We start from the raw sequence: 23,854 nt of genomic DNA on the forward strand, positions 1-23,854 counted from the left end.
AATGACCTCTTTGTGGGCGCTGTGAATCCATGAGGATTCGATTTATGAAGTGGCATTAAAAGTGTCAGCCTCTCCCTGCCAGGAACACTGATCAGAAGCTTGGGTGAAGCCGACAGTTCTCTGTCCCAGCACAGAACGTGTTCCATAATGCCTGCTGGCATTGTGTCAATGGCATTATCCAGCTCCCTTCATTTAATGGGTTTCCAGGAAAGAGAAAATTTAGAAAAAAAAACAAGTTGGCAATATTTTGCAAGTTTCATGGAACTGTGACTGATGAAGAAAGCAAATACATTAGCCTGAGACAAAAACAAACGGTTATCTCAGAGGTAAGGAAGATAACCGCTATGAATTTTGTTCATTTGAAATCCATGGCTCACCTTCCGTGCTCACAATCTAAATGGGATAGGTTGTTTACATTTACATGAAATCTGCTCAGCATTTTAAACACCAGCACAAAGTCTTCCTTCAGTCTTTAGACCTGCTTCTAATTCCTGGAATAATCCCTGTGGCTGTGCACTTAACCCTCTCCAATCCACCATCGGGCAAGGTGCACACAGCCATCTGGACTTCAGCAAAGGGGTGATGGACTAGTAAATATTTCTATCAAGCAGCAGCAGGTTTAAAACAGAGTTCCAGAGGAGTTTATTCCCTTTGAAACGGGGGGAATAACCTAAGCAGAGAGCAGCAAAACATTTGAGCAGTGTATTGATGCTTACATTTGCTGTACAAGGAACAAAGGAATGCTTGAGGACAGAGTGAGAAGCAATGAGAGGAGAAGGAGGCTTGTGTACAGTGGAGTCTAGTTGTGATGAATAGTGATATTAGAGTTGCAGATACTGTGCATAAACTGCATGATAGAATTTATTTATACCCAAACATGCATATTAAATTTTTTTATAGACAGTTGCATGATAAAAATGAAGCAAGTGAATAGAATAGTATTAATCGGTGAAGTGATGACGAATGCAGTAACGCCTATTGACCTGAGTGGCACTGTAGCACTGCCCTTGCATCTATCTTCTGCACACTAGTCAGAAGGTGGAAGTGAAATCAAAACCTGATGCTGCTTGAAAAGAATATGACTCTTGTCCATCAGAGTAGGGTGCAGTGTGTTTGCCACAGCATTAATGTAATGCTGCAGGTCTGAAATCAAAACAGAAAATGTTGTGAGTACTGAGCAGGCCAAGCAGCATATTTGGAGAGAGTAAAGTAACCCAGTCAGTTTTGTAAAATCAGGTCAAGGACATAAAATGTTTCTCTGAAAACAGATGCTGCCTGATCCGCTGGGTATTTCTAGAATGTCTTTTCTTTATAAAGTTTACAATGGTGTAGACTTGATGGGCCGAATGGCCTGATTCTGCCTCTATAACTTATGAACTTAAATGCGCCACATGCAGAAAAACAGTATTATTGTTCTATCGAAGTAATAGAGTTATAAAGTATCACAGACAGACAGCATGGAAACAGTCCCTTGGCCTAACTCTCCCATCCCAATCATGATGCCCTGTCTGAGCCAGTCCCATTTGCCTATGTTTGGCCCATATCCATCTAACTGCTTCCTCTCCATGTACCTGTTGAAGCGTCTTTTAAACTGTTATAATGTCTGCCTCAACCAACTCCTCCGGCAGCTCATTCCATTTACGTACCACCCTCTGAACGAACATTTATCCCACAGGTTCCTATTCAAACTTGCCCCTCTCACCTTAAACCTATGTGCACTGGTTCTTGATTCCCTTACCCTGGGTAAAAGGGTGGCACAGTGGTGCAGCGGCAGATTTCGTTCTCTCTGTACTGTACACTGACAATGACAATTAAAGTTGAATCTGAATCTGAGATTTGCTGCCTTACAGCGCCAGAGACCCGGGTTCAATCCTGACTGCAGGCGCTGTCTATACAGAGCTTATACGTTCTCTCGGTGACCTACATGGGTTTTCTCTGGGATCTCCGATTTCCTCCCACACTCAAGACGTACAGGTTTGTCGGCTGATTGGCTTGGTACAATTGTAAATTGTTCCTGGTGTATGTAGGACAGTGTTCGTGTGCGGGGATCGCTGGTCGGCGTGGACTCGGTGGGCCGAAGGGTCTGTTTCAGCACTGCATCTCTAAACGAAACTAAAAAACTGAACTCTGTGCATTCACCCTATCTATTCCCCTCATGATCTTAAACACCTCCATAAGATTACCCATTAGCCTCCTGCGCTCCAGTATTTAAAAGCTCACTGGCAAAAAGAATGATATTAGGAGGGAGTTACTGATCCAACACTGCACAGAAATTTAAAAAAACATGCATTTGGTGGAAATCCGAAATAAAAACAGAAAATGCTGTGAACAGTCAGAAGGCCAGGCAGCATCCATGGAAAGAGAAAGAGCATTTTAGATCAGACACTATTGGTCAATGATCCAGTTGAGTTTTTCTTTCTGCCCAGCTTCTATGAAACTGAAATTGAACGTTTGCATTCTAAGTCACAGTGATCATTATGCACGTCCTTTTGATTGTGTTCAAAAAGGAAGTGTTGGTGTATGGGGGCTCCAGCCTCCATTCTCCTGCACGCCAACTCTCTGCGCATAACAGTCATGCTTAGTCATAAAAACCAACAGTATCTTAGTTACCTATACAACAAAGTACTGGAGAGATGACTCTATAAAACTGATGGAGCACAATTGGCAAAGGCAACAGTGCACTGTTAATTAACAGTCTCGCTCTCTCTCTGAACAAGGCTTTGTGTGATAGATTTTTCTTTGCATTAGCCTGCCAGAATTTAAAATACCTTCCTCGCGTCTTTAATTATTTCTCCTTAGTTTATCGATCCTGTCCCACATACTGTGTAAAGCCATACATATGTGCCATTACCCCTTTGTTAGACAGAACTGCACAAATGATTAAACTCTCAGTTTTCACAAACAAGTACACGTTGCTTTAATAGTTCCGTTTGCAGACACTTATTTTTGTGCATTTAGATTTGTCAACCGTCAGGTCTTGCTTGAGATGTAGTCTGCGACGTACCCTGCTTTTACTTCCTCACCCCCCCCCCCCCCCCCTCCCTCCATTCACCACCAAAGCCTCAGTTGAAATCGGTACGAAGGAGCTGCAGATACTGGTTTAACAAATATGAACAAAATGCTGGGGTGACTCAGCTGGACAGGCAGCTCTGGAGAGAAGGAATGGATGACGTTTTGGGTCGAGACCCTGCAGCTGAAATCAATGGGCTTCGGGAAGGAAGGTTCTTTCTCCGTTTCCCAGCCCTTCTCGTTGGTCGTGGGCGACGTGGAACAACCCCAACCCCTGTTCTCCACTTCCACCCTGGTGAGGCTTCGAACACGCATTTAAAGTGTGGGGTGGAAGGGTGGTTAAGCCGGAGGAGAGTTGGTGAATAGGAATAGATCAGTTTGTTGAATAGAGAGGGCGGAGGAGGGAGCAAATGTCTGGAGTGAGGCGGGACGGACAAAATAAAGTTGGAGGACCTCGTAGTGTGAGTTACTCTCATTGCCAGAGGAGAGGGGGTGGCAGCGCTGTCACTGTTTACAGGCGGCCTCTGACAAGGCGCGGAGTTACGCCCCCCCCCCCCCCCCCCCCCCGCCTCAACGCACAACCCATTTCGCAAACCTGAAACCTTGCCGCTTAAGAACCTCGTGTACATGTACCAAGAATTGCAACGCACAAGTCCTGCCACTGACAGGGGTATTTCATACAGGTGTCCCCATGTCTTCACGTCCTCGCAACATTTTACAATCATAGAGAGATGTTAAATCCATGGGGATTTACAAGAAAATCTCTTGCTGATTCGAACTATTCAATCTGCACACAATGCGAACTATTCTATGCAAAATTGAATTAACCTTCAATCCATATAAATCTGAATTTACGTTCAATCGACATAAAGCCGAACTTACGTTGACTGGTCTTGCAAAATACCATTATATTATTTAAAAAAACAGTCAAACTATGTAAAGCGAAGGCAGCGGGTAGGAGGAGGGGGGCGGGATCCGATTAGCTTTTGGAATCAGGCGTCGGAATGAAGCAATTACAATCTCCGGGTGATAATCTGTGATTCTTAAAAGTGAGTGGCTTCAGAGCCACAAGCTTTGTCACTTTTGATATTTTTCTCAGCTAATGTCAAACAGTATACCCCCATTCTCAGCACCCTTGACTGCTTGAAATAATTCGCGACAACACACGGCCACATCACACACAGTCGATATCGTGTTTTATGGATTAAACAAAAAGCTAATAATGCTTCAGATACTTCAGATGCGACAACGCGGCGCACTCCCTCGTGGCGAGGCAAGGGATACAAGATCTCTGCTGTTCGATGGTATTAATGTCATAATAAGGAACGGGAAGAAGCTATTCCGCCTTTTGAGGCTCCTCACTATTAATACACTCGGCTCACAGGAACCCTTCTGGGGTGCAGTTCACCCCGAACATCGGCAGTCTTTTAGAGGAGAGTCCCGGATTCAAACCAAGTCCAGTAGGAAAAAATGCTTCCTGATAATATTCCCGATGGCTTATATCTACATTTTCAGAACCTTTTTTTCCCCAGAATGGAAATATCAAATGCTGGAGGGCATAGCTTGAAGATGAAATGGGCAAGGTTTAAAGGAGATGTACCGGGCAAGTTTTTTTACACAGAGGACGGTGAGTGCCTGGGACGCGGAGACTGGTGGTGGAGGCAGATATAGTAGAGGCATTTAAGAGACGTTTAGATAGGTAAATGGATATGGATACAATGCGAGAAAACTTTATTTATCCCAGGAGGGAAATTGGTCTGCCAACCGTCATAAAACACAAAATACACGAAACATGAAATTAAAGCGACGAGTGGAAAGGATGTGGGGATGTGCAAAGATTGGGATAGGGAGGGGAGTCGGTCTCGGTCTACCCACGACAGAAGGTGGAGGGGTTGTACAGTTTGATAGCCACAGGGAAGAAGGATCTCCTGTGGCGCTCTGTCGGTGGAACCAGTCTGTTGCCGAAGGTACTCCTCAGGTTGACCAGTGTGTCATGGAGGGGGTGAGCTGTATTGTCCAGGGTGCTCCGCAGTTTGAGGAGCATCCTCCTCTCCAAGACCACCTCCCATGAATCCAACTCCGGCCCCAGGACCCAACCAGCCTTGCAATGTGGGGATATGAATTATATGCAGGCAGATAACAGTTAGTTTTGACATCATGTTGGACATAGGCATTGTGGACCGAAGGGCCTGTTCCTGCGCTATACTGTTCTATGTTCAGTGTTAAAAAAAAGGTTATGACCCTCCCTCCCATGCCCATGCCCGTGATGATTTGTCCCAATCTATCCCATTGAACCATCTTGCCGTTTTCTGTTCTTGCATTCAAGCAAGATGGGTCAATGAGTATTGAGTCCCAATCGGCTGACAATGGCCAACCGCCTTTCTCGCTGCACTCTGAAGGCTCAGAGTCAGTGAGACCTCCTTGTGGCCGGGTGCCAACCTCCCCGTCTAAACTACCAAGATTCAATCATCATCATCTGACTGCAGCGCTCCATGAAACACAGCAATCAGGAACAGTAGTGCATCAATTAACGTTCAGAAGGCAACGACCGAGCTTCGGAAATCGCACCAGCAATCCAATCAATTAAATGCAACATGCAGGATTGGCAATGTACACATCTACAAGTTCCTAACGCCTTAGCTTGGAGCTTGGCAAGAAAGCAACGCCGACTTCAAGGTAGTGGCAACAATAGATTTTTGTTTATACAAAAGGCACGATTGTGATCATCACAGTAACACGTTTCCCGCAAAGAAACACTTCGGTGAAGGCATTTATTAAAATCAATAGCTGTTGATGAAAAACGAAACCTCTGAGCTTTTGGAAGGTATGTGCGCACCTTGGAATAATATACTATATCAGGGTACAATCAAAAATAACTATTCCGCCAAATCTCACCCAGGGCAAACATTTAAGACCCCGGCCACAGTTCACGTGTTTACCTCTATAACTCCCGCATGTTTTGTGTGTTATGAGAAGTTCATACCTCGCATTCCCTGGAGCCTGATTTGTTAAAGGTGCAAGAAGCTGTTCCGTTCATCAGCATCTCCGTGGCCTCGGTGTGTGCAGGCTTATAATCAACATAATATTCCTGGGTAGTGGGCACCATTTGCCTCAGCGACTGCCTCTTCTTGCGTCGCCTTCGGCCCAGCGAGCGCTGCTGGAGCTGCCTCATACTCGCCGGGTAACGTTTCCAGGACACGTAGATGACCAGAAGGATGACCAGCACGGAGAGGAAGAGGGCCACGCTGCCCGCGATGATCTTGTGGAAGGAGACGGGCTCGATGTCCTCAGAGTCGGAGCTGGGTTGTGGGGGAGTGGTGGCTGCGGGAACTGGGGCCTGGCCTTTGCTTTCTGAGTTGGCCTTTGGAAGCCTTGTTTTAAACGTTGGTTTGGCTTGGAGTTTGGGAGGCTCCGGCACCGCGTGGGTGGTGATTCTTTGCGTTTTAATGCAAATGTTATAGTTGTCGACTGCCTCCACCACTTGTTCTCCCTGCAGTTGCTTTGGCCCCGCGCAGATCATTGTATTCTCCCTCCTCCCCTTAAACATCTTCAGCCAGTTTACCAGAGAGCAGATGTTCCTGTTGCACTCCCACATGTTGCCCGAGAGGCTGACGGAGCTGAGCGAGATCCAGGACTCCAGGATCTCCTGCCCTACCGTGGTCAACTTGTTGGAGTCCAGGTGCAGCGTGCTCAGGTTGGGCACGCACTGGAACACGTTGGGCCCAATGGCCTGGATCTCGTTGCCGGACAGGTCCAGTTTCTCCAGCGAGCTCCAGGTCCACGACATGCCCTGGATGACCACGCTGATCTTGTTCCACTGTAGGTACAGGATACGCAGGGTGATGAGGCGGGGGAAGTGGGCCAGGTTGACCTTGGAGAACTGGTTGTGCTCCAGGTGAAGTTCCAGCAGGCGGCCCAGGCCGGCGAACGCGTTGCGGGCCAGGCTCCGGATGCGGTTGTACCCCATGTCCAGGAACTCCAAGTTGCGGCAGTCCTGGAATATTCTGACGGGCACCGTGCGCAGGTTGTTGGACCTGAGGTGCAAGCTCTGGAGTTTGCGAAGCCCCCGGAACTGCTCGGGTTGCAGCGACTGCAACTGATTGTAGGAGAGGTCGAGGTTGCGCAGGTTGGTGACCGGTCGGAAGGTGTTGTTGAACAGGCTGGTGATCTTGTTGGAGCTCAGGATTAACTCCTTGAGCCTGCGGATGCCGTTGAAGGCGTGTTCGTGGACCAGGCCGATGTAGTTGTGGTCCAGGTACAGCCAGGTCAGCTGGTTGAGCCCCACGAACTGGTTGTGCTCTAACGTCTGCAGGCTGTTGTAGCGGAGAGAGAGTCCCAGGGAGCCGGGGGAGATATTCGGGGGGATCTCCTGGAGGCTGAGCGATTCGCAGTATACTATTTTACCATGACACCTGCAGTTACTGGGACACGCTCGATCGGCGCCGGAGAGGAGACTCAACAAGACAGTAGGTGCCATCACTAACACTGCGACTCGACCACTTAGTAGTGCAATTACCCCGAGACCTGCAAAGAGAGAAAAGTTATTCTAATGAATCGCGCGTTTGCAGCCGCACAAGAGCCGTTTGCATTTTGTTTTAATCCGCGGCGTCCTTAAATGCGTGTGAGTGTGTCTCCCTCCCCCCCCGGACGTGCGGTGGAAGATTGCCGCAACTTTAAAGCGATCAGGGAATTCTGATCGCAAGCAACTTGAAGAGGCATCGGAATGGACCGTGACCGTGAAGGAGGCGGCGGCGGCGGCGGGGAGGGGGTCCGCGGTCCGCGGTGGCTGCGGGAGAGTGAATGGCCGCTTACCCATCCTTAGCATCGCTGCCGGGTGCCCGCGGCTCACCGTCGCCTCTCACTCAGTACGCAGATCCCGACGCGCTATGTCGGCCGCACCGTCGTCGCCCCGGCCCTGGCCAGACCCATGGAGCAGAGACTGCGAGCACCTGGGAAGCGAACTGTTGCCCTCCCCTCCTTCCCTCTCCAAACATCACTCTTTGCCAGTCATGGGAAGCTTTCGTGCAGCGCTCGAAACTGAGTGCGAGTGTGAGAGAGAGAGAGAGAGAGAGAGAGAGAGAGAGAGAGAGGGGGGGGGGGGGGGGGGGGGGGGTTGGAGGCAGGAAGGAACGAGAGAGAAAAATCTTCAACCGCAGCGAACGGTTAAGTTTTGGCCCCGGTACATTTTCTTCCCCACTCTCCCAGTTTGGGCTGCTAGCGACAAATAAATAAAGCCGCACCCGGCGGCATACGGTGAGTTTGGATAGTGGGGGGTGAGGAGATGCCTGACGGCGACTGGTCCCTTGATGCTGTTGGTCTCGGTGCAGAAGTAACCCGCGCAGTAGTTGGCAGCGCTCAGGTTCCCCAGCTCACGGCCCTGACTCCGCAACCTCCTCCTACTGTTGCTTCCGATGCCGCCAGCCCAAGTCTTATGTGGAGCTGCCCCCACTGGAGAAAGATAGGATGGGCATGTGCAGATCTTGTTTCTATTACCCCCCCCCCCCCCTCCTCCCACTCTCATCCTCCCTCCCACCCTCCATCTCTCCCCCCCCCCCCCCCCCCTCCCCACCTCCCTCTCCCCCGACTCCAATTCCCACACGACCAAGCGAGCCCTCCCGAGAAGGAGATCAAGTGAAGGCAGACTGGATACACACTGCGAAAGCCCCCTGGGGACCGAGGTGTAGACACACAAAAAAAGCTGGAGTAACTCAGCGGGACAGGCAGCATCTCTGGAGAGCAGGAATGGGTGATGTTTCGGGTCGAGCCCCTTCTTCAGGCTGGTTAGGGATAAGGGAAACGAGAGATGTAGACGGTGATGTAGGGGTAAAGAAGAATGAATGAAAGAAATGCAAAAAAAAGTAGCGGTGATAAAGGAAACAGCAAACATTGTTGGCTGTTTGTTGGGTAGACAGCGAAGCCGGCCTACGGGGGTCAGAAATAGTTCCCATTGCTGGGGACATCTCGCCAGAATTGTCCCAGAGTGTCCAGGCTTGATGGCTTGATGATCGATCTCTGGGGCACGGTGCAGGGAAACAAGGCTGCCCTTCAATAACCCATTACCTGTCGTGGTTTCCTTTCCACTCTTTCGTTTATCAGTTGTACGAATGGTGGGGAGAAGAAGCTGGCCAACACTTAGCAGGGTGCTGAAGAATCTGTTTGCTCGCCGACTGGCTGAGAATGGAGCTGTGGGGGGAGATGTTTTTGTGATGACATGTTTCAGGGAGGGCAAGCATCCAAACAGCGTTGGCGGTCACTCACTGGCCTGGAGTCATCTAACCTACGTGATCCTAAAGCATGTGCCGGTTTTTTTTTGTTCAAGTCCAAATCACAAAGTTCTGAAGGAACCCAGCTAGTCGGGCAGCGCCCATGGAGGGGATGTACATTCAACACTTCAGGTTGAGACCCCTCTTCAGATGCTCCACGGACTAAACAGACGCTGCCCGACATGCTGAGTTTCTCCAGCATTTTTGTCATCCTCCAGCACTTAGTGTGACTCCAGTCTGCAGTTTCTTGCGCCTCTATGTGTACGATAGGCATGATCCTGACATGTATATACGGTGTTGATAGACATAGATAGATAGACACAAAATGCTGGAGTAACCCAGCGGGACAGATAGACGTGAATAGATAATGTGTGCATTGTATCTAAATTTGTTGAAGGTACAAAGGTAATTGGGAAGCAAATTGGGAGGAGGCACAGAGTAAAGTTCAGGCTGTTGGAGCATAATGTGGGGAATTGTATGCTTGTCCACCTCGCTAGGAGGAATTGCTTCTATGGGAATGATGGTGTACAGAGGGACTTGGGCATACCGATTGAAAACAGAAAGTTACCAAAGTAAAGGAAGTAACAAAAAAAACTGATGGGATATTCCAAGAGATTGAGTATAAAAGTAGGGAAGAGCATAACCGGAGGACTATGTACAGATTTGTTTTTCACTTAAGGAGGTATATGAAGGCAGCAAGGGATGTGATTGCTAACTTTGATGAATTTCCAACCAAAAGCAGGTTGTAAAGAGGATTCAAGGAGGCCACAGAGGGATATACATAGATCAGGTGATTGTGGGAGTCCAGAACCAGGGGCCACAGTTTAAGAATAAGGAGTAAGCCATTTAGAACGGAGACGAGGAAACACTTTTTCTCACAGAGAGTGGTGAGTCTGTGGAATTCTCTGCCTCAGAGGGCGGTGGAGGCAGGTTCTCTGGATGCTTTCAAGAGAGAGCTGGATAGGGCTCTTAAAGATAGCGGAGTCAGGGGATATGGGGAGAAGGCAGGAACGGGGTACTGATTGGGGATGATCAGCCATGATCACATTGAATGGCGGTGCTGGCTCAAAGGGCCAAATGGCCTACTCCTGCACCTATTGTCCATTGTCTATTGTCTAAATAGAGTAGAATGTAAATTTGTAAATTCGCTCAATGTGGCAGGGAAATTAAAAAAAACATATTATCTAAATGCTGAGACATTGTAGGGTTCTGAATCATCGACAGATCTGGATGTCTGAGATATATGATTTAGAAAAAAAAGCATCCGCTTGTAAATAATGAGGAAAGGTAAAATAATTTGATCATTTATTGCGAGGGGAATTGAATACAATAGCAGGAAGTCATGGAGTCATAGAGTGATACAACTTGCCCAACATGTCCCAGCTACATTAATCCCACCTGCCTGTGTTTGGTCCATATCCCTCCAAACCTGTTCTGTCCATGTATCTGTCTAACTGTTTCTTACATGCTGAGATATTCCCTGCCTGAGTTACCCTTCAGATTCCTATTCAATCTTTTCCCCTTCACCTTAAACCGATGTCCTCTGGTCCTCGATTCACCTACTCTGGGCAAGAGACTGTGCATCTACCTGATCTATTCCTCTTATGATTTTATACACCTCTTTCAGATCACCCCTCATCTACCTGCTGCCCAAGGAATAGAGTCCCAGCCTACTCAACCTCTCCCTATAGCTCAGACCCTCTAGACTTGGGAACATCCTCGTAAATCTCTGCACCATTCCCAGCTTCCCAGTGAGGTTATTCTTCATTTATACAGGGCAACGATGAGACCACATGTGGAGTATTGTATACAATTTTGGTCTCCTTATTTGAGGAAGGATTTTACTACAGAAGGCTTTCATTTTACCTGTACCTCACCATATTTGCGTATTCGACGATCAACTTGACTTACCAGACCAATGGCTGAATACTTTTTTAAATGAGGAACATCTGGACAGGTTAGATTTGAATGCATTAGAGTTTAGAAGAGTGAGTGGCAACTTGAATGAATCATGAGGTATCTTGTACAGGGTGTCATCCACTTTAAGTAAGTGCATTTTACCGTAGTTTAGTTTATTAGTTTAAAGATACAGCACTGAAACAGGACCGGAGCCTGAAATCTGCGATACCCAGGTTCAGGAACAGCTACTTCCCCACCGCCTTCAGACTATTAAACACAACTTCAAACAAACTCTGAACTATAACAGCCTATTGCACTTTATCTGTTTATTTATGTGTGTATATATATATTCTATGGTATATGGACACTCTGATCTGATCTGTATTTATGCCTACAATATTCTGTTGTGCTGCAGCAAGCAAGAATTTCATTGTCCCATCTGAGACACATGACAATAAACTCTCTTGACTCTTGACTTGACTTGACTTTAACAGTATTGATGAGCAGAGAGATCTTGGGGTCCAGGTTCATAGCTCCCTGAAAGTGGTAATATAACTGGATAGAGTGATAAAGAGTGCATATGGTATGCTCGCTTTCATTGGTCTGGGAATCGAGTATAAGAGGAAGGAAGTCATGATGCTTCCCCATGAGATATTGGTCAGAATGCATTTAGAGTAGTCCGTGTGGTTCTGGTCACATTACTGGAAGGATGTGAAGGCTTTGGAGAGGGTGCAGAATTATAACGTGGTAGCCCCCTACATTGGAGAAATCAAAAGTAGAACTTCCATTTATCTGTTGCTTCTCATGGCCTCAGCTTTTCCAGACTCCATTATAGAGAATGAACAATTTTAATTCTCCAAAATTCCCCAGGTCTGAGTAAAGTTCCATTGGATTAGAAATAACCGATCTAGTTTCTTTATTAATAAAGGGAGGGAGACAGAATGCAAGAAAACACCAGGTAATCTGTCATTTAGAAAATCTTAGAAGATATGATTAAAGGCTGAGGGCATTTAGAGTAATAAGGCAAAGTCAGTGTTATTTAATGGAAGGAAGTTCAAGTTTGATCAATATATTGGAGTTCTCTGACAACATAATGTGCTCTGGATACAGGGGAACCAGCGGGTGTTCTATACCCAGATTGCTACAGGGCGTTTATATGGAGCTGCATCAAAACATATTGGGCAAAATAGAAACTCGTACTGTAGGAGATAACATATTGACATAGACGAAGGATTGGCTAGTTAACAGGAAGTAGAACAGTGTAGGAAGGAACTGTAGATGCATGTTTTCACCATCTGAAGAAGGGTCTATACCCGAAACGTCACCCATTCCTTCTTTCCAGAGATGCTGCCTGTCCTGCTGAGTTACTCCAGCATTTTGTATCTATCTTTTAGTTTAGTTTAGTTTAGAGATACAGTTTGGAAACAGGCCCTTCGGCCCACCAGGTCCAAGCTGACCAACGATCATATTAACACTATCCTACAGTAACTATTCAGACCCTTTGCTATGACACTCAAAATTGAGCTTAGGTTCATCCTGTTTCCTTTGATTATTCTTGAGATGTTTCTACAACTTGATTGGAGTCCACCAGTGGTAAATTAAATTGATTGGACATGATTTGGAAAGGCACACACCTGTCTATATAAGGTCCCACAGTTGACAGTGAATGTCTGATCAAAAACCAAGCAATGAAGATGAAAGAAATGTCCGTAGACTTCCGAGACAGGATTGTGTCGAGACACAGATCTGGGGAAAGGTATAAAACTATTTCTGCAGCATTGCAGGTCCCGAAAAGCACAGTGGCCTCCGTCATTCTTAAATGGAAGAACTTTGGAACCACCAGGACACTTCATAGAGCTGGCCACCTGGCCAAACTGAGCAATTGGGGGAGAAGGGCCTTGGTCAGGGAGGTGACCAAGAACCCGATGGTCAATCTGACAGAGCTCCAGAGTTCATCTGTGGAAATGGGAGATCCTTCCGGAAGGACAACTATATCTGCAGCACTTCACCAATCAGGCCGGACGGAAGCCACTCCTCAGTAAAAGGCACATGACAGCCCGCTTGGAGTTTGCCAAAAGGCATGAGAAACAAGATTCTCTGGTCTGATGAAACCAAGATTGAACTCTTTGGCCTGAATGCCAAGCGTCACGTCCGGAGGAAACCAGGCACGGCTCATCATCTGGCCAATACCATACCTACTGTGAAGCATGGTGATGGCAGCATCATGCTGTGGGGATGTTTTTCAGCAGAGGGAACTGGGAGGCTAGTAAGATTGAGGGAAAGATGAACAGAGCAAAGTACAGAGAGATCCTTGATGAAAACCTGCTCCAGAGCATTCTGGACCTCAGACTGGGGCGGAGGTTTACCTTCCAACAGGACAACGACCCTAAGCACACAGCCAAGACAACACAGGAGTGGCTTTGTGACAAGTCTGTGAATGTCCTTGAGTGACCCAGCCAGAGCCTGGACTTGAACCCGATCGAACATCTCTAGAAAATAGCTGTGCATCGACGTTCCCGATTCAACCTGACAGAGCTTGAGAGGATCTGCAGAGAGGAATGGGAGAAATTACCCAAATACGGGTGTGCCAAGCTTGTAGCGTCATACCCAAGAAGACCTTTTAATTACTTTTCAAACATTTCTAAACCTCATACTTGTTTTCGTTTTTTTAGTATGGGGTATTGTGTCTAGATTGATGATTAAAAAAAAATGAATTTAATCAATTTTAGAATAAGGCTGTAACGTAACAAAATGTTGAAAAAGTGAAGGGGTCTGAATACTTTCTGAATGCAATGTATACCAAAATTCGCTGGGGAATTGTGTTGGAAGGAACTGCAGATGCTGGTTTAAACCGAAGATAGACACAAAATGCTGGTGTAGATTCTAGGGTGTCTGCATGCTGGTAGTTCTGCGTTTGCACCCCTCCCCCCAGATGTAACAAGGATAGAATACCCCAGGTCCTCTCCTTTCACTCCACCGGTCTCTGCATCCAACACATCATCTCCAATGTGACCAGTCATAACTTCCCATCTCCACCCCTTTCCACCTTCTACAGAGACCAATCCTTCTGCTCATCCCTTCTCACCCAAACCATCCTACTTTTCTCTGCAACTGTGGGAGGCATCACCTATCATAGAAATATAGAAAATATGTGCAGGAGTAGGCCATTCGGCCCTTCGAGCCTGCACCGCCATTCAATATGATCATGGCTGATCATCCACTCAGTATCCTGTACCTGCCTTCTCTCCATACCCCCTGATCCCTTTAGCCACAAGGGCCACATCTAACTCCCTCTTAAATATAGCCAATGAACTGACCTCAACTACCTTTTGTGGCAGAGCATTCCAGAGATTCACCACTCTCTGTGTGAAAAATGTTTTTCTCATCTCGGTCCTAAAAGATTTCCCCCTTATCCTTAAACTGTGACCCCTTGTTCTGGACTTCCCCAACATCGGGAACAATCTTCCTGCATCTAGCCTGTCCAACCTATCCTTATATCTCCTCCCTCACCTCCATCCAAGGATCTCAGCTGTCCTTCCAGGTGAGACAGGGGTTCACGTTCACCTCCTTTAACCTGCATCCGGTGTCGCCAACATGGCCTCCTGTATCTGCGAGACCAAGCGTAGACTCGGCGACCATTTTGCCGCCGAACTCTTGCACTTTGTCTGCCAAGGCCGACTGGATTTCCTAGTTACAAACCATTTTAACTCCCCTTCCCGTTCCCATTCTGTGCTGGGCCTCCTCCATTGCCAGTAAGGCCACAAGCAAACTGGCAGAACAGCACCTCATATTTCGCTTGGGTAGCTTACAACCCAACAGTATGAACATTGAATTCTTCAGTTTTAGGTAATCTCTAACAACCCTCTTTCTCCCTCACATCCCCCTTTCTTCTCACTGTGTCCTACTTAGACTCACATCTATTTCTCTTCTCCCCCCCCCCCCCCCCCCCCCCCTCTACCTCTGGTTTCACAATTTGCAATTCCCCAATCCTTCTGTCTTGCACCTACTGTATTTTCATCGCTGGCCTTTGTCCAGTATTCTGCGTATCAACCTGCCCACCACTCACCTGTGTTCAGCTGTAACCTGCCACATTTTTGTCCTGCCCCCCCTCTCTTCCAGCTTTCTTTCCCGTCCCACAAGCAGCATCTGCGCTTCCATGTTTCTACATACATGATTGCCCACCAGATTCTTTCCAGTGATGGGAGTAGTCATATGAAGCGAGATTACACATAATTAGGCTGTAGTCTCTTGAGTTTAAAAGACTGAGATGTGATCCCATTGAAATCCAAAATCCGTAGAGAGATGGCAGGGTTGCTGTGGAGAGGATGTCTCTCGTGTCTAGGGTGGCTGCATGCATGCAGTCTCTCTTTCAAAGTAAGGTGTCAGCCATTCTGGATGGCGTTTTGGAAGGAATTTCTTAACCCTGAGGGCAATGATGATTGGAATTCTCTACTCAAGGGCTGTGGAGATCATATGCTGAGGATATTTGAGATAGAAACTTATGACTTCTAGACTTTTAAGGAATAAACAAGTATGAGATTCAGACAGAAAGAAAATAATACTGAGGTAAATGATCAGCCTTGATTTCATTGATGGGTGAAATGGGTGTAAAGGTTGAATGAGCTATTCCTAATTCTTAAGTCATAGAACCTACTGCATTCTTTTGATAGAAGGCACCTCAGTTTAATGTCCAGTATGTTGCATTTTGCTGGAGTGTCGGCATAGACCATGTGCGAATGCATCCTGAGTAAGGTTTGAACTCAAAATCTTACTCGTTTGAACTAAGAGACCTGCCACCGAGCTACAGTTAATTCTGAAAATTGAAAATTGAATTAATGTAAAGGGCCAGATCTTGTTGGCACTTGGGATTGCTGTTTGCAGTCCATCACCACCCCAGCTTTGCTGGCTTCAGCAGCTATGGTTTTCACATGGCTCTGATATTTAAAAACTATCAGAGGTTATGGGGAGAAGGCAGGAGAATGGGGTTAGGGGAGAGAGATAGGTCATCCATGATTGAATGGCATAGTAGACTTGATGGACAAATGGCCTAATTCCACATGATCTTATGATTAAAAATGAAGTAAAATACATTGAAGTAAAATACATTGATTAAAAATCTGAAGAAGGGTTTCGGCCCAAAATGTCGCCTTTTTCCTTCACTCCATAGATGCTGCTGCACCCGCTGAGTTTCTCCAGCTTTTTTGTGTACCTTCAAGTAAAATACATTGATCTTTTAAAATAAAATCATTAACTAAACCAAAATAAAAATATTAAATTAAAGGTGAGTACTTTGCCCCCCCCCCCCCCCCCCCCCGCCATCTCCCTGGGTCTTGCTACAGGATTCAGAAGCGTATTGCATTAATTATTTAATAAGTTCATTGGCCAAATATGTACACATACAAGGAATTTGCGTTGGTGCTCCGCTCGCAAGTAACAACACGACATGGAGTAAACCATTTAGAATAAAACTTAAAACATTAAGAATAAAACATAGTTTAAACAATAATTAAATATTATAGTTTAAAACATTACAGTTTTGCAAGGTGATCTTATTGATTCCGTACTCCAAATCTGACAGGTGGGACTATGACTTTGACAGCACATGCCCGCAGACTTACTACTAATTAAATAGCTAAACATCAGCACTTCTATTTGGAACCACCACCATTAGCAAGCAATTATCATGTAGTTATTAATAATCTGCGACATACCTTGATTTTAAGTTGTGAGGATTCATTTTGTGTAAAGCACGTTAATGGCAGAGAGAAGTGGAACAAACTCTTCCTTCAACTTGTCATATTTCTTGTGAAGTGAGATAATAATACAATAGGGCTCCTCTCCATGATGGGAGATTGTGTCTGTCTGCTGTGTTATCATGACAATCACCTGCACATTTTGTTCAATCTGAAAAGGCTACACAGTTCCTGTTTCTTTTGCAATCGCCCAGTAGTTTGTGCAAGTGAGCTTGCAGAGGGCACAAGAGAACAATTGATTTAATAATTAACTGCTGGACCACATAAAACATAATTGGGTCCTTCCTTGTCAATTCGGTTTACTTTTCCAGGATCAACATGGATGGAAAAGACACCTTCCAACTTCAGTACCTCAATCCTAAATTCTCTCGGGTTTCAACAAGAGGAAGTTGATGGTCTCCAATAACATTGCAGCCTCAGCCTTCCCCCAGCCCAAAAGGCAACGTTTAGTTTAGTTTAGTTTAGAGATACAGCGCAGAAACAGGCCCTTCAGCCCACCATCCTCACCGTCCAGCGATCCCCGCACATTAACATTATCCTACACGCACTAGGGCCAATTTTACATTTGTACCAAGCCAATCAAACCTACAAGTCGGTACGCCTTTGTAGTGTGGGAGGAAAATGAAGATCATGGAGAAAACCCATGCGGTCACGGGGAGAACATACAAATTCCATAGAGACAGCACCCGTAGACGGGATCGAACCTGGGTCTCTGGCTTTGTAAACGCTGCAAAGCATCAACTCTCCCGCTGCGCCACCGTGCCACATGTTCCAACAATTCTTCCCTACCCAAGAACTGAATTCAGCAGCTTTCACTAGTTCCTTCCCTTGTGTCCTCTCCAAGTTCTGCTTGTCTAACATTCTTGACAACGCTTCTTCCCCTTTCCTCTATACTCACCTACAGCGGATTTTTATCCACCAAATCTAAGCCAATTTTCCCTACAAAATCGTATTTGAATTCTTTTAACCAGATATTAATCATCCCTGCCATATTATTGAAACCCTCCTTAGCAGTAGCTTACCAAGGGCTTTCCAGCACCACCTCTCCTAACCTACGATCTTCAGTACTTAGAACACAAGGCAGCAGATGAATGTAATGCCACAATTCACAAGTTCTACCCCTTCACATTGTGAACTTGATGATATGTCACCCTTTTTCCATTGGCACCAACAAAAAGTGCTGGATCTACCTAAAAATAGCAGGACCTTGAAGGGAGAAGACTCGCTGCACTCTTCTCAAGTGCAGGTGAGGATGAGTGTAAAATGTTGGCCTTGTTATCGATACTTGCATCATGCCTGAAAATGCAAGAAGCCACAAGTGACAAGCTGCATGATTGGGATGGTGATCCATTATCACTCTTCACCTCCTTGACCTGAATAAAGTCTTTGAAATAATTGGCATTGCTTCCTCTCTCTAGTTTCTCTTTATTACCCACCAGTTTCACATCAACCACCCCCCCCCCCCCCCCTGTCAAGTTGGCATTAGAAAATAAACTGCAATGGTTTATTTTTCCATTCCTCTGTGTTGAATCTGACATTTGCAAAGATTCATTCTTGCTCCCTATGACTCATCATTTAAAAGCAGTCTTCATTGAAAAACATGCAGTGACTCCAGAGTAATGCTGAGATCGTTGGCCCAACAAACTCACACTGCCTTTGATTCAACATTAACTTTCCAACAGCCAATGCTCGATGATCAGAAGTTTTCTTTGACTGAATCTTGGGAGGACCAAAACATTTTGCCTTTGGTCCCCATCACAAACTTTGTTCCTAAGACCGTAGCTGATATTTTAACCCAGAATTATTGCAGTGGAATATATATGTGTGTAGGTATGTACAGTATGTACAGGCAATCGCCAAATCCGTCTCGATAGTGCCAGAGACAGGAGGAAGGCTGCAGCCCTAAATCCTCCCTACAGCGGCCACATGATCCCCCCACATCAGACTTGTGAGTCGCACTCGATCCCATAAGACATGAGACTGCACAACCATGCTATCGACATCTACGACGAGCCACCACCATGTACAGTTCTATATCTGTATCCAATTGCTGTATACGAGCAGGGTTTTTTTATGTTTGACAGTGTATATACTTTTACATGGTTTGTGCATATTTCTGTTTCTTTGTGTGTAGGAAGGAACTGCAGATGTTGGTTTCAACCGAAGATAGACACAAAAAGCTGGAGTAACTCAGCGGCACAGAAGGAATGGGTGACGTTTCGGGTCAAGACCCTCATGACTGATGTCAGGGGAGAGGGAGATACACAGATAAGGAAGTGTAAGGTGTGAAAATAGGACAAAGGGAATGGTCATCAAGAAAAATGTAGAATAGATCATTAATAGCTGGGAGAAGATACCAACAACAAAGCAAACAGAGATGTAATGTAGTCAGGGACAGTGAGACTGGCCAGAGAACTGAGAAGGGGAGGGATGGAGAGAGAGAGGAAAAGCAAGGGTTACTTGAAGTTAGGGAAGTCAATGTTAATACCGCTGGGGTGTAAGCAAAATGCAGCATAAGGTGCTGTTCCCCCAATTTGCGCTGGGCCTCACTCTGACAATGGAGGAGGCCCAGGGCAGAAAGGTCAGTGTGGGAATGGGAGTGGGAGTTTGTGTTTAGCAACCGGGAGATCAGATAGATTTAGGCGGACTGAGCGGAGGTGTTCAGCGAAACGATCTCCAAGCCAGCGCTTATGTGGACGTATTATTGGCCGAACCTCGCACATCTCCATGCGTTGTTCCATTGTTTCTTCAATCTCTCCTGTCCAGCATTCTATCACAGTTCTTCCCTGGTATTCTCTCTCCCCCAAAACCTATACTGGATTTAAAAAAATGTTATTGCTTTATCTTTCACTGGCTCCAATGAAATGTCATTGAAACATTTCTCTCTCCAGACTGTCAGCCCTGTTTGAATATTTCTAACATTTTTAACATTTATATTTCATTTGTTTGCTTGCATTTATGCATGTTTGTCGGAGCACCAGTTTTGAGATTTTGACATTACCAAGAGAATGGCTGTAGATTTTCTTTGGAGAAAAATGCAATGTAAAATGGAGACTAGTAAATAATAAATACCAAATACATAAATAGGCTTACCTTACATTCCCACCTTCTAGAAAAATCTAATAATATAGGGAAATAATTTTCAGAGACCTAAGATTGGGAATACATGTTGGAGTTAAGTCTGAGCTGTGCTTAAACTGATTTTAATTGAACACATGTTTCAGGGAAATTATACATTCCACAGGGTGGCACGGTGGCGCAGTGGTAGAGTTGCTGCCTTACAGTTCTTGCAGCACTGGAGACCCGGGTTCGATCCCGACTACGGGTGCTGTCTGTACGGAGTTTGTACGTTCTCCCAGTTTTTCTCAGATCTTCGGTCTCCTCACCCACTCCAAAGACGCAAAGGTTTGTAGGTTAATTGGCTTGATATAAGTTTAAATTGTCCCTAGTGTGTGTAGGATAGTGTCAGTGTGCAGGGATCACTGGTCGGTGGGTCGAAGGGCCTGCTTCCGCGCTGTGTCTCTGAACTAAACTAGACTACTCCTTTGAACATTACTACCATGCCTGGTGAAGTTAACAAAAACATTTCCAAAATGGTGAAAGGAACATGAAGCCACCCTTATTGCAGACTCTGAAGGTGAATCAGCACAGCTGATGGAGATTAGTAAATGCAATGCTGAGTCATGAAAGATGGTCCCCGACCAGTCTGTGGTCAGTGCCAGAGAAACAAGCACCACACAGAATAATCAATGAAGGCAGTTTTATTCACCTCAGGATCCCTGGGCGACGATAGAAAGATTGCCTTTCTACTCCAATGAGTTATCCAGCAATGAGTATAGAAGGAAGTCTGAAACATAGAAACATAGAAAATAGGTGCAGGAGTAGGCCATTCGGCCCTTCGAGCCTGCACTGCCATTCAATATGATCATGGCTGATCATCCAACTCAGTATCCTGTACCTGCCTTCTCTCCATACCCCCTGATCTTTTTAGCCACAAGGGCCACATCTAACTCCCTCTTAAATATAGCAAGGGTCTCGAACCGAAACTTCACCCATTCCATCTCTCCAGATATGCTGCCTGTCCCGCTGAGTTACTCCAGCATATTGTGTCTATCTTCAGTTATAACGGTGAAGATCTGGGCCACTGCTGTAAATCCAGATAACCATGGCGTGAATCAATCCTTTGGTGCTTGTTACCAAGTTCAAAGGCAATTTTCTGGACTGCTAATGTGATGTAGAACCCAAGAGAGTGTAAGTCAATGTTTACAGATGTGTGAACTTTGGAGTCTAATATACATTCCCTTACACGTACAAAATGTTCTTTCTTGTCTTTCTTTATTATTTATACTAATCTGGATTTGTAGTTCAGTTATGTGACCAGAAAAGAAATGCAGGATGTCGTCAGCTGGGCATCTCAGCCCTTTGTGCAGATGGTTAGCTTGGTATCAGAGATTCATTTTCTGACCCAGGCATGTGTGCGCAGTGTGAAGCCAGTGAGACATCTTTCACCGTCTCTCATAGATTGCTGATCACACCAGCTGATCCCTATGGATTGAAGGTCAAGTATACAAATTCTTCAGCTTTTCATTATAATGTGGAAAGTAATGTATTTGGTTCTGGATCATTTACATTCTTTGGTCTCCCATCTCAGTTGAGTTTGATTTGCTTTCTGACAGTGTACTACATGAAAGGGAAGATGGAAGGCCTGGAGAATGTATGAATTAATACCAAGCTGCTTGTTTCTTGAAAATCCTAACATGTAAATTGAGTCTTTGGGCAAAATGTGCACATCGAACATCAGAGCAGGAAAAAGCCACCATTGTCTCCCCATGGCAATGACAAATTATAAATATTGCAATTGCAACAACATAAGCAGATCTAATTATTAAAGAGTTCTGATTGAACTTTCTGATGAACCATCTCATTTGAACTCAGCTCTTTAATTGCCAAAGATATTGTGCACAATGTTGTGAGAAAATAATTGTGTGCGATTGGTGGTTATTGTTATGAATACACAAATCTACCCTGTGAATTATGAATGGCAGCGCACTTAATTTGCAATGTTTTAGTTTTTGTGCAAATGGCATCTTCTGCATCAGTTTCTAGTGACTTTTGTGAAGTTACTGCATTGGGACATTACTTGTCCTTTAAACTACCTGAGAAAGTTAAGGCTGGTAAATTAATAACCACTCGCTAGAAATGTTCTTGCTCCGGAACGAAACAATTCAAAAATGTTGAATTATTTCTGAAATTTAAAAACAGGGAATTTAAAATAAATTTATGTTCTGACTTTCCTTCTTGGTTCTCTCTTCATTCAGCTGGCTTGACAATGAATTCACAAATTCTAATCAACGTTCTTCTCATTGCTTACCCTGTTTATTTTTCATTCTTTTGATCTCAGTTTAGTGTTACACGGATCATAAAATTCAGTAATGTCATCCTTTTGTTTTGGTGCACAGTGGATGGTGAATAGTTTCCAACATAGCCTCTAACATGAGCATACACATTGCTGGCAGGCTTTTGTGGTGGCAAACATACTGTTGAGGGTTTGATATTGGCACAATAAGGTTACCAGTTCATCCTTCAGCCAACACAAGCTGTTAACCTTGCGCATCTGAACCACAACAGAATAGAGCACAAACCAATTTTATTTGAAGAGACTGTCACTGCGGTATAGTGGCGCAAGGGTAGAGTTCCTGCCTTACAGCACCAGAGGCCCGGGTTCGATCCTGACTACGGGTGCTGTCTGTATGGAGTTTGGACATTCTCCCTGTGATCGCCTCGGTTTTTCCGGGTGCTCCGTTTTTCTCCCACGTTCCAAAACTGTGTGGTTTCTAGGTTGTTTGACCTATGTAAATTGGCCCTCGCGTTTAAGCTGCGAAACTGGGACAATGTAGAACAAGTGTACGGGTGATCGATGGTCAGTCTGAAGAAGAGTCTCGACCAGAAACGTGACCCTTTCCTTCTCTCCAGAGATGCTGCCTATCCCGCTGAGTTACTCCAGCATTTTGTGTCTGTGATCAATGGTCAACGTGGACTCGGTGGACCGAAGGACTTATTTCCATGCTATAGTTTTAAATTAAACTAAAGTAAACTGCTGATAGATTTCTATCAACTAGATTACAATAATTTTGCAATAATTTTCTAGAATTCTTCAAATTTGATACAGTGAATTGGAAGTATTATGTAAAATGGTGAACGACCTTTTCCTGACTTTAATGCTTTTGCACAATCTATTATTGAGAAGCATTTGAGGGTTTTTCACCAAAATCAACAGGACTGAGAGAGTGAGGAAGAGTCGAAAGTCAAGAGTGTTTAATTATCATATGTACCGAAAACAAAACGATGAAATTCTTACTTACAGCAGCATAACAGGTCTGTAAACACAATATTATAGCTAACACAATAAAAAAAATAAAGTTCAATAAATTTAAAAAAAAGCAATATTAGTGCAAAACAAAAGCCCAGTCCCATGTGCAACCAAGACAGTTCATAGCTTGTGGTTTAGTTGGAATTTGTTGTGTTCAAGTCGAGAACCTGATGGTTGTTGGGCAGAAGCTAGACCTGAACCTGGATGACTGATTTCAGACTCCTATACCCTCTTCATGATGGCAGGAGTGAAATGAGAGCTTGGCCAGGATGGTCTTTGATGATGCTGGATCTCTTCAATGGCTGTGAGGTCACGTACCCATGATCGGGCAATGTACACCACTTTTTGTAATCTTCTTTGTTCCTGGGCATTTGACTTGAAAACTAGGCTGTGATACAACCCAGTCAATATGCTCGCTACCATATACCTGCCGAAGTTTAAGAGAGTATTCGCCAACATACGGAATCTCCTCATTCTTCTAAGGAAGTAAACGTGTTTGTGGGCTTCCTTTATGATTGCATCATATGCTGAAGACAGATCTTCAGAGATGTGCACTCCCA

The 23,854-nt window shown here is 45.2% G+C and overlaps 2 protein-coding genes across 2 annotated transcripts in view; one reads left to right on the forward strand and one right to left on the reverse strand.

Moving 5' to 3' along the window:
* Positions 1-8,436, reverse strand: part of lrrtm3 (leucine rich repeat transmembrane neuronal 3) — a 248,545-nt gene extending 240,109 nt beyond the window's left edge. Inside the window, exons 1-2 of the mRNA XM_033034269.1 lie at positions 7,822-8,436; positions 5,993-7,533 (exon numbers count right to left, since the gene is read on the reverse strand). Coding sequence (XP_032890160.1) covers positions 5,993-7,533; positions 7,822-7,834 — 1,554 coding nt within the window. The 5' untranslated portion in view covers positions 7,835-8,436. The remainder of the gene's footprint in view (positions 1-5,992; positions 7,534-7,821) is intronic.
* ctnna3 (catenin alpha 3) overlaps positions 1-23,854 on the forward strand; it is a 1,079,953-nt gene that overhangs the window by 436,803 nt on the left and 619,296 nt on the right. The window lies entirely within an intron of this gene.

Source organism: Amblyraja radiata, chromosome 15, assembly GCF_010909765.2.
Source record: "Amblyraja radiata isolate CabotCenter1 chromosome 15, sAmbRad1.1.pri, whole genome shotgun sequence".
NCBI lineage: Eukaryota > Metazoa > Chordata > Chondrichthyes > Rajiformes > Rajidae > Amblyraja > Amblyraja radiata.